Source organism: Prunus mume, linkage group LG5 (genome assembly GCF_029339155.1).
Source record: "Prunus mume cultivar Tortuosa linkage group LG5, ASM2933915v1, whole genome shotgun sequence".
NCBI lineage: Eukaryota > Viridiplantae > Streptophyta > Magnoliopsida > Rosales > Rosaceae > Prunus > Prunus mume.
This window is the reverse complement of record NC_142702.1, coordinates 28,373,166-28,387,082: the sequence shown is the minus strand read 5'-3', so window position 1 is coordinate 28,387,082 and position 13,917 is coordinate 28,373,166. Positions and strand designations below refer to the sequence as shown.

The window sequence follows — 13,917 nt, the reverse complement described above, 5'->3', positions numbered from 1 at the left end:
TGCGTGACAAGAAACTATGATAAAATTAAGATAATTAACTAGAATGAGTATTCTGTTTTCTTTTTTCAGACAAGAGAGGTGTTTGCCCTTGCTTGGCAGCGAGGGGAGATTCCATGTTTCACAACCAGTTATTTTTCGGTTGATTAGTCAATGCTAATCCTCTGTCGCAAACACGTCCTCGTCTCGCTGCTACTACTCTCTTTCCCACTTATTTTATTTCCAACCTTATAAGCCTGCTTGCTTCATTAACTAATAAGCACCCAAAAACTAAACAAATTTAAATGATAAAGAAAAATAAAAAAAGTTAGACTCGCCACTCAAGGTTAGCCACGTGACACAGTAGTCTCCCGTTGGAAAATATGACGAGGGGTTGCTGACAAAAGCCGATGTGCTGTCCCGTTCTCATTAGCCCGTCACACAAAGTGATCGTACGATGATCTTGACATTGCTGCATCTCAAGACAATGAGAGATGAATAAAAACGAAAGCCATTTTTTTATTCCCAATGCGGTTTCCGAAAAAGATGAATAAAAAAAAATATTCCCTCTTTTACTTCTTTGTTTCTTAATTTTGCCAAAAAAGAGAAGCCATGAGCATTTAAGTAGTGTTTTATCTAATATTTTCACTGCGTTTTCTTTCCTCTAATTCTTATCCCTTTCTTTTTTAGTGGGGTAGAATTTTAAAGACAAAAGAAGGCATAGAGAATAATGGCAGTGAGTTATCGATCAATATGGAAAAAAGGGGTCTGGTGGCCTGAGGATAAAGAAATCGGAACATCCACAATCAGATAAAAAGAAAGTTCTTCCCTTCTGCACTGCACTGTGGACTATTTCTAGGGTTTCTGATCTATTTTCCATATTTGTATTCTATCATACTCCTATACCCTCGTGTTGTGTCCTTTGTTGCTCTTTTTGGGTAATTCATGTCTATGGGTGGCGTCTCTGGGTTCTATTTTTAGAAATCTAATTTAACATATCTTTTTTGGGGGCTTTCTTTTATGAATCCTCCTGGGGTTTCATCTGCTAATTGCTTCTTCAGAGCCAAAGTCTGATACTTTGTTTGGATTTTCTAAACTAAACCTCTCCTGGGTTTGCTTGGTTGTCAAAGGTCCTTCACAAATTTCTACATTTTTCTCTACTAGCTAGTGTTCGAGCACTTCAAATCTTCGAGGGGGTTTCCAGGTGTAACTCTTCTCTACTAGCTTATTTCTTGAGCTATATACATGTATAGCGCATCTTTACCAATTTTCATGGTATTATTACTTTTATTATTATCATCTCACGATGATCTTGTAATTAATGATGGCGATGATCTAGGCTAGGACATGGTGAGGGGGAAGATTGAGATGAAAAGAATTGAAAATGCTACAAGCCGGCAAGTGACCTTCTCCAAACGTCGAAATGGGTTGTTGAAGAAAGCCTTTGAGCTTTCAGTTCTCTGCGATGCTCAAGTTTCCGTCATCATCTTCTCTCAGAAAGGCAGGCTATATGAGTTCTCCAGCTCTGAGTATGTTTCTGTATTTTTTATGTATACCTCATATATATAAGTTTGAAGCCCCATTTTTTTATTTGTCTATATGCTTTGTTTCTTAAAGATGGAAACATCATTTACTTTTTATGGTGTTGATGAGCAGGTATGGGTTGTTGTACTGGTTTTAAGGCCAGTGTGTACGATGATACATATATATAATATAGATTTCTAGCTTTCTACCCACTCTGGTCTTGAATCAAAACTTGACTTTCTATTTTATGTTTTATTTGTACCATCCGCATCTTACAAGTTACACATCTGCTCGTTTATAATCTAATCAAATTGAGGTTTCTTTCTTGCTGGGATTAATATTATGTCTTTTCTAACAATTTATGTACGCTTTATTTATTAGTGCATTAGCATTGAATGAGATTTCATGGGTCTTTTCAAGTTTCAACTTAGCGTTTCTCCCTAAATAAATTATTGAAACTAGTGCTTCTTTGTTTTAATGCCTTTGTGCTTAACTTCTGGCAATTCAACTTCTCATTCTACTAACTAATGATTTTGTCCAATATTTCATCATTTCATGGAGTACTTGTCTGTGCATGCAACCCTTAAGCTCAAACCTCAAACTTCAACCCATGTTCATTTGCTTTTGCCAGATCAAGAACTGTAGCAATTGAACCTAGGCTTACATTATATATGTTGTTAAAATTTTAGAGGGATGAATCAATATTCACTACTAATTGGTCCAACACCGATATTTTCTTCAACTTTATCACTTGTGTAACTCAACATGTGTGTGAGATTTTATCATACTAGGGCTTGGTGCTATTAGTACAGAACCACTCGCTTATGTATTGTATTTTATTTTGTCAATTTCCCAATATGGGGATTTATCACGGCAAAAAGCTCTCATCGGTAGTTCATGACATAACAACTGACAAAACAGCTACAATTAATTCTAAAACTTCTTCAGATTTGTAGGTATTCATGTGCAAGTTCTTCACTTAATTATGCATTTTAAGTTTTGTTAAATAAAGGAGTAGAAGATGAATTCAACCCAAAAATCTTAAGCCCCTATGGTGAAGAAGTCAAGTCTTGCACACATAGCAAGGACCATATATCTATTCATTGGGGTAAAGAACATGGTTGTCATGGTTTAAACCATATTTATTTCGTCAGAATGAGCTATATTTTGAAATGGGGAGCATGTTTACATCATTATGTATAATCGTTCTTATCTGCAGCTTCAAATTGGGGGGGGTATATTTCGTTCATTTCTATTTGCAATACAAATCTTTCTTGAGGTTCTATGTGGCGTGAATAAAAATTTTAAGTTCATATTTGGTTATACTTGATATGATCATCTTTCTTTGTTTGGCGGGCATTGGAAAATAGTGTATCCTTAGAGTGGTTTAAGAGCTCATGTGGATTTAGGCCATGTTGGGCGGTTAAACTAGGCTATGATATCAGTTGTTAAAAGCACATAGGTAGAACTTGCCCCTAAAAACCGGCTTGTAAGAGAAGGGTGCCCAAGAGGTCTTAAACCACTCTAGGATATGTTAATTTTTCAATGTGGAATCTTGAGTCCCAACATCTAATCCCTCTTTGATGTATAAAGTGTAATGGGGTTTCTTAGCTAGCTAATTCTCAGTCCAAAACAAAATTATTGTTCTTATTAGTTCTTTCTTTCCGCCCCCCAGTACTGTTAAGATCATACACTCATAGTACACGTGCCTAGTAGTTTATATACTCTATCTTCTGGCATTGAGCATAACACAATTGATCGTCTTGTTATATGGGAAACCTGAATAATCACAGAACACCATCATTGATGGTGAAAAAAAAAAAAAACAAGGTTTAATTTTTTGAAAATATCATGTTAGAGATTTTGTGATTGCAGTACTATATTTAATTTCATTAATGTTCATTGATTGATTTTGACCTTTTTTTGTATTATGATACAGCATGCAAGAAACTATAAAACGATACCACAAACATGCAAAGGCTGGGCAAACCAACAAGATTGAAGTGGAAGAATATGTGGAGGTTAGAAACTCTATCTTGGAATTTGGATTAATCCATCTTTGAGAAGTTGTTATAAAACAGATGCATGAATAATCTTTGACCATGTTTGATGATTGGGATTGGGATTGGATTAGGAGGTAGAATTAGATTCTATTGGATTGGAAATGATAACGCTAATCCAATGATGTGTTGGATACTTCACATGATTAAGGGGTTGGATTAATTGAAATGTGCTATTACATGGCTTAGTATTAGACATATTCCAATCTAACTTAATCTCAACCTTTTGGCTCTAGTAGGATTAGACATTAAAGCCCTACAGCCCTCCACTGCTACATCTCTAGAGCAATCGTTACCTTTGGATCATAGGCTCAATCAACATACACATGACCAGTCTGATTGTTAATACACATGTGATTGTTTAACTGATTAGGATTAAGCTGTTAGTTTAGTTAGAAGAGAGTCCTTTTAGTTATTAATGTAAGCTTCACTCATTGGCTATATGAAAGCCTCCTTGCAATGATTATTGCATAATGAGAATTTCAGTTTTTACAATTCTCTTTAGACATAACACAATCCATGTTGTTTTTAGGCTGCCAAACATTTTGATTAGGATTACGAATCCTATCCAACTACATAATCCAAGTCACCAAATGAGGGCGTTTGATATCCTATTCAAATAGGGAACTCAAAATCTTTTATTTTTCTTAAAAACAAGGAGTTCTTAAATCTATTTTTAAGATTGAAAAACTTGTTTGGTATGCAACTTGAAAATTGTTTTCAAATCTTAAAAATTTGAGAACTTGTGGATTGTTAAAAAAAAATTGAAAAAAACAGATATTTTTTGTTTTTAATAATTGGGGTGTTTTTAGTTGTTCTTGAGTTTGAGTTTTTAAAAATAGGGCTACCAAACAAGTTTTCTTTCTTTTTGACTCAAATTCTGTTTTTAAGTTTAAAAAGTTGGATTTAAGTTGAATACCAAACAGGCCCTTAGTAACTTAGATAGAAACAAGTATGATGTAAAGACAAATTTAGTCATATTGATATTAGGGGTAAAAACAAAACTTCTACAATTTTTTAGCTTTTTCAGATGAGTAACATTATTAAATAGAAACGAGTATGTAACTTTACAACTTATTTTTCATGACAATGACCTCTTTTAGCGGAAATGATTTATTTCAGGCTAGAAGCTTATAATTACAGACATAAAGTTTAGAGTTCTACACCTATTTATGATGAAGGGATCCTAGTCGGCCTTTTAGATTCACAAAAATTAATTTGGAATCCTTTGATAGATAGAGAAAAGGGTTGTAAATGGTGTGTCAAAGCATGGTGTAAAGAAGAATATATAATGTATACATGAGTTAAAGACTGAAACTTAGAGCATTCCACTCAATGCGACCAAGTAGTGTTTCCAAAAGTAACGGAGGAGTATATGAACAAGATGCTCCGGTTGAGTACATGAACAAGATGCTAAATGTCGAAATCTGTTAAAATTAGGCACACGATTGATCAAGTTGCAAGTATTTTGGCTCTGGGAATCATGTATTGCCACAGGTAAGCATGAAAGAGGCTATGTCAATGAGTTTCTGGGGTTGTTCTTGCCTTTTCTTCCTACTTCCTACTTGGTTCTGATACCTAGTTATTAGTCCAGACATATGTAGTGTTAAAAACTTGCAGACACATTTGTTTATGTACAAATATGGACACTTGTTGCTTCGTGAAATATAATTTCTTGGATTTCATAAGTTCAGCTGCACCTACGCGTCCGTCTTCTTACATGTAATTAAGCTTCATGTTTATTTATCAACAATGGCACTTGGTACATAAATGATCATCAAATCAAATAGGGTAAAAGAAGAGAAGTCGGGGAGGGAAGAAGGGGGGCTTCAAGTTGTTGAACTAGGTTAACTTTTGGAAAGTCCTATTACATGTTAAGCACGTCGCTCATGACATTTTATTCGTTTACAGTTGACAAGTTAAACCTATTTGCATGCAGCAATTGAAGCATGAATCGACTGCTATGGCCAAGAAGATAGAGAACCTAGAAGCTTCTCAACGGTTTATTGCTTAGTTTGATTCTTCTCCTGTACTTTTTTACTCATCTAACATTTCACTAGACAGGTCTTCCTAAACCCTGAATTTTGTATATCTCAGGAAGCTTTTGGGACATGGCTTGGACTCTTGCTCTGTCGAGGAGCTCCAAGAGATCACTGGCCAGCTGGAGCGAAGTGTACGCAAGATAAGAGAGAGAAAGGTATATATATTTCACCTGTTCACTTATTTCCTGCCATTTTTATCGGTTCAATGGGAGAGGAGAGGTTAAGTTAACTTGAAGTGATTTCCATTCCAGGCTCATTTATTTGCGGAGCAGATGGAGCAATTAAGGGCAAAGGTATTTATTTCAAGTGCAACAGACTAGTAATAGTAATTTGTACGTATAGCGCTCAAATTCTTGTTCACTGGTTCTAATTAACACCAATATATTTATCTCTCTGAAATCAGGAGAGGCTCCTCTTAGAAGAGAATGCAAAGTTAAGTGAAGAGGTGAGCCTTTACATTACAGCTACCATCACCACCATGGTGCCTTTTGAGTTTTCTGGTTTTTGTCTTATATTTTTCTGCATATTATTATGATAGTTTGGTGCACAGCCGAGGCTGTTGCTGCGGCAGCAGCAGCTTTCAGTTGAAGAAAAAGGAGCTGTGAGCTACTGGAGTCAAAGTAGCCTGAGTTCTGAGGTGGAGACTGAATTGTTCATCGGACCGCCGGTAACGCGCTGTTGAGAGATCACAGCTGCCCAATAGTCTTCTAAAGTCAACATCAGATATAATAAAATTACAAATAAACAAGAAAATAATGTAATATGGATCACGTATCTTTGATAGGACGTGCACTCAAATAATAAGGTCAAACAATAACAGATCTAGGAATTGATTTCCTCCGACTCCTTTTTTCACCCTGTATGCATATATAACTGTATTCAACTTCTTGACAATGATTTGCCTACCCCCTAAAAAGAAAGAGGATTGGTTGGGTTGTATAAATTGGGCTGGCCCAAAAGCTAGTTGTAAAAATTCATTCAAATTGGGCTTCATACATGATTGGAATTGCACTGAGGTTCTCTGTTTAATATTTACAGATCCATCCAAACCACAACGGAAAATAACTTTTTTTCTGGGCTTAGATGAATTTTTTTATTTCTTTTTTCTAATTTCATATCTTACATTACATAGGTCGAGTTTCGTAGAGGAAATTTGGGTATCTCTCTCTCCGTCTTAATAATGATTGCCTGCTGCAACAGATTCAGGCATGCACAAAAATAAAAAAAAGGAATGGGACCTCTTTCTAAGTCACTGTCACAGTAGGTTTCTCCTTGTTTTCCCATCTTCAATAATTAGCTGCTTCTTTTTTTGTTTTGTCCGTCTATATGGAATATGTCCAAACAACCCTATAGAAAAGTCCCTACTACTCTTTCCAGCTACCCTGTCCAGCTCTAAGCCCACCATCACCAGTTCATCATTCACCAGTCGCTCCTCTCTGTCTAACCATATAGACATAGTTGATAATCATATGGCCTAGCTAGCTAGGCACTGAATTTGGTTTTTCCTCTTTTTTATGAGTTAAATGTGACAGGCAGGGACTGAGTTGTTTTATTATATTTGTGGATTCCCGGGAAGAGGACCACTTTGAATTTGAAATAGCTCTCTCTCTCTCTCTCTCTCTCTCTCTGATGGATTCAATTTAGAATTTAGAGCAAATGTAAGTCGTCAGGAATATGATGTAGGAGAGGAATCTACCAAGTTTTGAGCAAAATCTGAATCAGATGACCTCACCCCTTTATCAGATACTCTTACAAAATTTAGATAGGATAAGGTAATATCCATAATCTTTATTAAAAAAATTACTTTTCCCACTACCTACTAAATATACTATATCATTGTGCTAATCATGTTACCATCAGCATGTGAGCCTGAAATTGGTCGAAACCCATTTCTTAAACACAATTGTCATTGATACTAGTGTAATTTTATTATTGTTAAACACCATAACCAAAAAAAAAAAAAAAGTCAATATAAATCACTACCCTTATATAGAGAGCTCAAATACATTGGAGCGATGCTTTAAATAAACTTATGTAAGTATTTCCTGCGATTTTAGGAACCGCATGAATTAACTTCATTTTTAACTTTGATGATAACATTGTAAATCTTTGTAGAATTCTGATAATTGGGTAGGACCAATATATATATATATATATATATATATATATGATTTATTTTTATTTTTCTCTTGAAACATAAAATTAACTTGAATAATTTCAGTACGTAAAAAAGCCAGGTGTCATGTCAAGGAAAGAATAGAAGCATTTTAGGTTTAAGCCATGCTTGTGGTCCCCAAAATACATCTCAGAAAGCGCTCTGGCCAGTCACCGAAAAATCTGAGTCAAGTGGGATTTCTATGCACAGTTTTTGGGGTCCATATGCATGGCATGATGGCAGCCATTGCCATATGGTTTGGTTTCATCTGTCCAATTGTCCTCCACTGCCCTTCCCATGTCGGGTGAGATTTCTCTGTTCACGCAGTGACTGAGTGGCTGAGTGGCTATGGCAACAACAGTATCACAGTGCATGATTTTAATTTCAAATTTGGGTCGTTTTACAATATATATATAGGCTCTGCTGCGTACTTGTTGTGTATACAAACAAACCAAACTTAGCAATCGTACGTATAAAAAAAGAAGAAAAAAAAGTAAAGACTGGCCAACAACCTTCATATCATTAATTAGTCTGTTAATTATGAATTTCATACATGCAAATTAGGAAGGGAAATCAAAATCTTAAATGGATGTTTGTAAATCTCAATCCCTGTGTGTGAGAAAAGTAAATAAACAAAATTGGGATGCTTTATATGTAAATGTAATATACTGACAATCGTTGCAGTATTCATAATTATGTATAGCTTCAAACTTATGGAAATTAGTGTTCATGACTATTTACCCCTCCTGTGACAGAGAAGAGCACTGTTTAGGATTGTGTAAATAGTCTTCTGATCCATAATGGTTTAATGTTTAACATATGTTATGTTATACAAGAATTTTCTGTCACAGGAGCCGTACATATATATTCCTGAAAATATTGATGTGAACCTCTCCTGAATTCAAGTGGAGCTTATAATATTTATATTTTGTGATAAGAATATTACACGTACTACATTTTGTTAATATTGTGGTTTGATCCAAGAGAGGTATATAGGTTATGAAAATTTCAAAAAAATTGTTATAATTATTACTACTTGTGAAGGGAGGAGGAGGAGGAGGAGGAGGAGGAGGAGGAATGGTATGGTACTCAGTCATCAATTATTGAAATATCAATGACACATTTGAGTTTGACCCATTATGCTTATGATACACATTTGTACTGTCCTTGAGGCTTGGGTTAAGTTAAGCCTATAACCATGGTTAGTTGGCTATGGCTAGGCTAGCATCAGAGAGAGAATCAAACTATATAGTAACTGATGAAACTGAAAAATGTCATCTTTAAATAAATATTAGATGCTCGCAGATCCCCAATATACACCTCCTCGTCCTCGTATATCAAAAACCCATCAGGGGCTGTGCTGTGTGGGAATCACTTTGACACTGCATCTACACTCAAATATATTTTATATATATATAGCGAAAGAGAGTGCTAAAGAGGTGCGTGCTCATATCGTCATCTTTTTCATTTCTTTGCATATAAGTTGCATTTCCCAGAGAGAGAGAGAGAGGGCACAAGTAGTTGTTTTCTTGGTTTTGGTCTGGTAAAAGCTTGGGAGTGAGTGTTCAAAAAAACAACACCAAGATAAAAAGAGATAAAAGGAGGCAGTGTGGGAGAGAGAGACAGAGATACCCGAAAACTCACACTGACCCCTTTGCAGTTTTTGCTATATACTTATTGATTTCCTCAAATCATATTGTAGCTCTCTCTCTCTCTCTCTCTCTCTCTCTCTCTCTCTCTCTCTCTCTCTCTGTGTTTATGCTTCATGGATCCGCTTTTAACGCTTCTTCATGAGATCACAGCATCCTCCCCAGTCCCCACAAGCTTTTCTGCTTTTCTTCCGTTCCAAACTCTCACAAACCATGACCAGTCCTAGTCTATTTCTCTCTCTGCAGCTGCTCTAAAGTCTTACTTAACACTACTGGCTGCTTGCTACCTTCTGTCCTTTTCACATTCAATTCCTGTTTTCCCATTGTTGGAGAAGCAAGCTTTTCATCCAGAGCCACCATCAATCTTTTTGGTTCTTGTTGAAAAAGCAAAGAGAGTTTTTTTTTCCTTTTTCATCTTTTGATTTTCTAGTTATGGGCATGAGGGAGTGGTATTGGGGTTCTGGAAGATCCTCAAAGAGAGGTAGAGGTGGAGGAGGAGGACCAGCTGAGAAAGACATGACCACCTCTTCTGGTTGCATGTGTGCTGTCTTTCAGCTCTTTGACTTCCATCAACTTCAGCTTGCCAACTTACACCACCCACAGCAACCCTCTTTCAACACTTTCCACCAAGAAGATCTCACTGTCCCCAAAGGTCCTCTCTCTCTCTCTCTCTCTCTCTCTCTCTCTCTCTCAATGTTTTCTTTTAAGAATATATATTTTTGAGTAATTAACAACGTAGTTTTGTGGAATTCATCAGGTGTTGAAGCACCTAGGAACAGCTTGGATTCATCAGAAGGGACTTCACTATCATCTACCACAAAAGAAGAAGAAAATTTAAATAGTCCAGTAAGTTTCATTACTACTAGTACCAATGCTGATATATATATATATATATTATCTTTAATTTGTTTCCCCTTTTTGGTGTTTTTAAAAAGTAAGTAATGATGATATAATAATGATGGAACTGGGACCCTTTTGTGTTGTGCAGATTTTGAAATTCCAGATGGGTATGCAGATCAAAACAAGTGGAGGAGGAGGAGGCAGAACATCTTCAGCTGATTTTTCATCAGATATTAGCTCACCAGGAACAAAGACCCCAAATTTGGTAGCAAGGTTAATGGGTCTTGACCTTCTTCCTGATCAAATCCAATCACCCTCTTCCACTTCATCATGTAGTAGCACCGCCACTCATGCAACTTCAAAGTCAAAAGTTCGGACTCGGAAAGCCCTCCAAAGTAGACCAAGACGACATGTCGTGGATATGAGCGACGCTACTAATACTGCAGCAGTTGGTACTCGTTCACTGCCTGAGACTCCAAGAATCTCATCAGCCAGAAGATCAGACGTTGATCTTCATCACCGCCTTTCGCTTCAAATCAACAAAGAGAATGTTGGGGTGGGGGGTGGTGAGGAACTGGATTTTTGCAGGTCTTCATCTTACAAAAGGAGGGACCTAAAGCTGATTAATTTTGGAGATCATGAGAATGTTAAAAGCCCAAGCCACTATGCTAGGCAAATTGTGAAGCAGGTGAGAGAAAGTGTTAGCAGGAAAGTTGGTTTGGACATCACAAACACCACCAGACCAGTTAACAGAGACAAGCACGACAAAGATGAGCTCCTTCACCGGCTTAAATCCAAGAATGGTAATGCTGCTTCCAAGAGTTTAATCAGCAAGGAAGACAGTTCAGCTTCTTTCTCTCCCAGGCTCAGATTCTTGGAGCCCAAGACTACTACTACAACGCCTGCATCATTGACAGCCAAGGATCAAATTCAACTACTTCCTCCAAAACCCAAATCACCTCTCTCATCTTTACCTCCCAAGCCAAAGCCTGTGCAGCAGCCACTGAAAGAAGAAAAACAGCAGCAGCAGCAGAAAAGCCAGACATCAATTCAAAAGCGTAGAAAATCTGCTCATAAGCAACAGGAGGAAGCATTTGTTAGTCCATCAACAGCTACAAGAGCCATCCATATTCCAGCTGACAAGAAATGCAAGAAAACCCAATTATTGTCAAGCAACAATGTCCCTACCCTTCTTCCAATCAAGAAAGATCCTTCACCTCCAGCTACCAAAATCCCCCAAAAACAGGTACGTTTGTCAAATTTTTATTAATCTTAACTGGGTTGAAATTTAATCAAAGATCAAATATTCCAATGTCGCAAAATTATTCTTGGTAGCTAGCAAGCTAGAGTTCGTAGTACTTTGACCGTTTATATTATTCTCTCAACTCAAACTTATTATAATTATTGTTTTGTTGCAATGCGTTATGCAAAATAAAGCAGGCACAACAACAAGTATCTGAATCTGACGCCCAACAATCGAAACGTAGGTGGTCACAGTTATCTAGTTCCACGAGCCAAACGTACAAACAACAACAAGAGCAGCAGCAACTAAGCCGGAGGACCCCCCATGAGCTCGCCACCCGAGACATCATCAACATGCCTAACGGTGGCGCCACCAGTTCAGCCACCGCTGCCGGCTCTGCTGGTGGAGCAGCAGCAGAGGCAGAGCTGTTCCAGTACGTCACAAGAATATTAAGCCGTACTGGCATTGATAAAGACACCCAAGTTTCCTTCACCAACTGGTTCTCTCCGTTCCATCCACTAGACCCTTCCATTTTTCACCACCTTGAAAATTCTAACGTTGTTGATGTTACTGGTCAACTTGGTCAAAGGTGCAACAGGAAGTTAACGTTCCGTGTGGTGGATGAAATTTTGGTGGAAATTTTGAGGCCATATATCAACATGAAGCCATGGGTTGCAACTAGCTCAAATTATATTGGCATGTGGAATAATATGAATGGGTCAGAACTGGTTAACATTTTGTGCCACAAAATCCAGAGGTTTCCGTGTGCCGACTGTCAGGTTCTTGAAGACATTGACGATTTAATTGACAAGGACATGCCTGCAGAGTCGAAGGTGCAAAGTGAGATGGCGTTTGAGGAAGAAGGAGAAGGGATCGTTAGGGAGGTAGAGAAGGACATATTGGACACACTCATACATGAAACGGCTAGGGTCCTATGGTTTTGAATTTTTTTGATCAATTGCGTGCCAAAACGGCGCCGTAGGGTGCATGCAGAAATGGGTCAGAGAGTGGACTGGGGTCACATGGGTGGTTCACGTGATGAGATGCTATTGGTCCGGGGGGGTGGGGGTGACGTGGCAGATTGGGAGCTGTAAAAAAGTGGGGTGGGTGACACGTACGGGCTTGACAGCCCCGACAGCAGTGACAGAGGACCCTCAGGGAGCTCAGAGGATGGAATCCATTGCCTTCTCTCCAGCCTTTTGTAATTTGTAAATTTTTGCTCTCTCTTTTTTCAAAATTATTTGTATTATTCTTTGTTTATTATAAAAGTTCAACGTTATATATGTAAGTAAGTACATCTTGTTTTGTTCTGGTACGGATGTCTAATTTATCATGTAACCTATATATATATATATATATACATATATACATATGGATAATATGGTCTACCACTACCACCCACTGTTGTATCCGTTATAGTTGCAGTTGCAGGTACCCTCCACCATTTCATTTTTTATAACACAATAATCAATGCCAATTTGTTACCATTTGGGATTGCGAAGAGGTATATGCCATGGAGAATCCTAAAGGATTTCGTTCTCGTAAATAAATAAATATATTGTCATGGGGGTCTGAGCTTTTTGCTGTGCTCCAAATTAGGTGGGTTTTCCTAACTAAAAAGATGGTTAATTTGCACAGCCAGTGGCAGTACATGAATGAACGTGGCTTCTGATTTCCTCAAAAGAAAAAGCTAATACACAAAAAGGTAAATTCTGAAAAAAGCCAACCTAAAAGTTGTGCATGCAATCAAACTTTTATGCATATATGCGTACGCATGCATGATGCATATATGATTGGAAACGTTTAAACAAGGAGGAACCACTCTCTCTCTCTCTCTCTCTCTCTCTCTCTCTCTCTCTCTCTCTCTCTCTCTCTCTCTCTCTCGGGTAGCGGAAGACTGTATTAAAGAGGAGGAGGAGGAGGAGGATCAATTTGATAATAATGCAAAGCATACATCATCTCTGCTCTTATCGTCTTCTCTTTGTATTTTAAGCCTCACGTTATATATACTAGCTAGGGACAGTTAGGTCAAACAATCTATAGAGGAAGTTAAAAAAAAAAAAGCGTTTTAGTTGCCATTTAATGTTTCCAATAATAATCTTGCAAAGAGCAAAAAAGAGTGGCAGCAGTGACTGACTAGTGAGCTAATAAAACGCTACAGATATAGAAAGAAACTGAGCGGGAAATTCAAATCGAATGCCATATTGCAAATGACATAATAATATATATGCATGTGGGTTGGTGCATAATGGAGGGGAGGGTGGGGTTTAATTATTGGTGCTGATGACTGCAGAGAAATAGCAGGGTGGAGATCTGAGGGTTGACTGCATCCAATTAATGATGATTGAGGCGTTTGGGGTAAGAGCTGAAGCTACCTAGAGCTTATGTATCTGTATTTTTCTAAGCTTCCCTCCCTTCCTTGAGATGT

General features: G+C 37.5%; 3 protein-coding genes across 5 annotated transcripts in view; 2 read left to right on the top strand and 1 right to left on the bottom strand.

Moving 5' to 3' along the window:
- Window positions 1–5,126, bottom strand: part of LOC103333259 (valine--tRNA ligase, mitochondrial 1-like) — an 82,868-nt gene extending 77,742 nt beyond the window's left edge. Inside the window, exon 1 of the mRNA XM_089053366.1 lies at window positions 5,106–5,126. The gene's annotated coding sequence lies outside the window, so the exon portion shown is untranslated. The remainder of the gene's footprint in view (window positions 1–5,105) is intronic.
- LOC103333275 (MADS-box protein SOC1-like) lies at window positions 707–6,595 on the top strand. 2 transcript variants are annotated; one of them, XM_089051448.1, is made up of 8 exons: window positions 707–1,180; window positions 1,316–1,505; window positions 3,440–3,521; window positions 5,500–5,561; window positions 5,658–5,757; window positions 5,854–5,895; window positions 6,006–6,047; window positions 6,141–6,595. In XM_089051448.1, the coding sequence occupies exons 2-8, from the start codon at window positions 1,324–1,326 to the stop codon at window positions 6,282–6,284; spliced, it is 654 nt and encodes a 217-aa protein (XP_088907574.1). In that variant the 5' UTR covers window positions 707–1,180; window positions 1,316–1,323; the 3' UTR covers window positions 6,285–6,595.
- A 2,860-nt stretch (window positions 6,596–9,455) lies between these two features.
- LOC103333276 (uncharacterized) lies at window positions 9,456–12,801 on the top strand. Of its 2 annotated transcripts, none has more exons than XM_008236095.2 (4): window positions 9,456–10,058; window positions 10,164–10,252; window positions 10,395–11,492; window positions 11,687–12,801. In XM_008236095.2, exons 1-4 carry the CDS (start codon window positions 9,839–9,841, stop codon window positions 12,431–12,433), a joined length of 2,154 nt encoding a protein of 717 aa, XP_008234317.2. In that variant the 5' UTR covers window positions 9,456–9,838; the 3' UTR covers window positions 12,434–12,801. The 2 variants fall into 2 exon arrangements, with proteins under 2 accessions (XP_008234317.2, XP_008234316.2); XM_008236094.2 differs by having other exon boundaries at window positions 9,476–10,058; window positions 11,684–12,801.
- The last annotated feature ends 1,116 nt before the right edge of the window (window positions 12,802–13,917 follow it).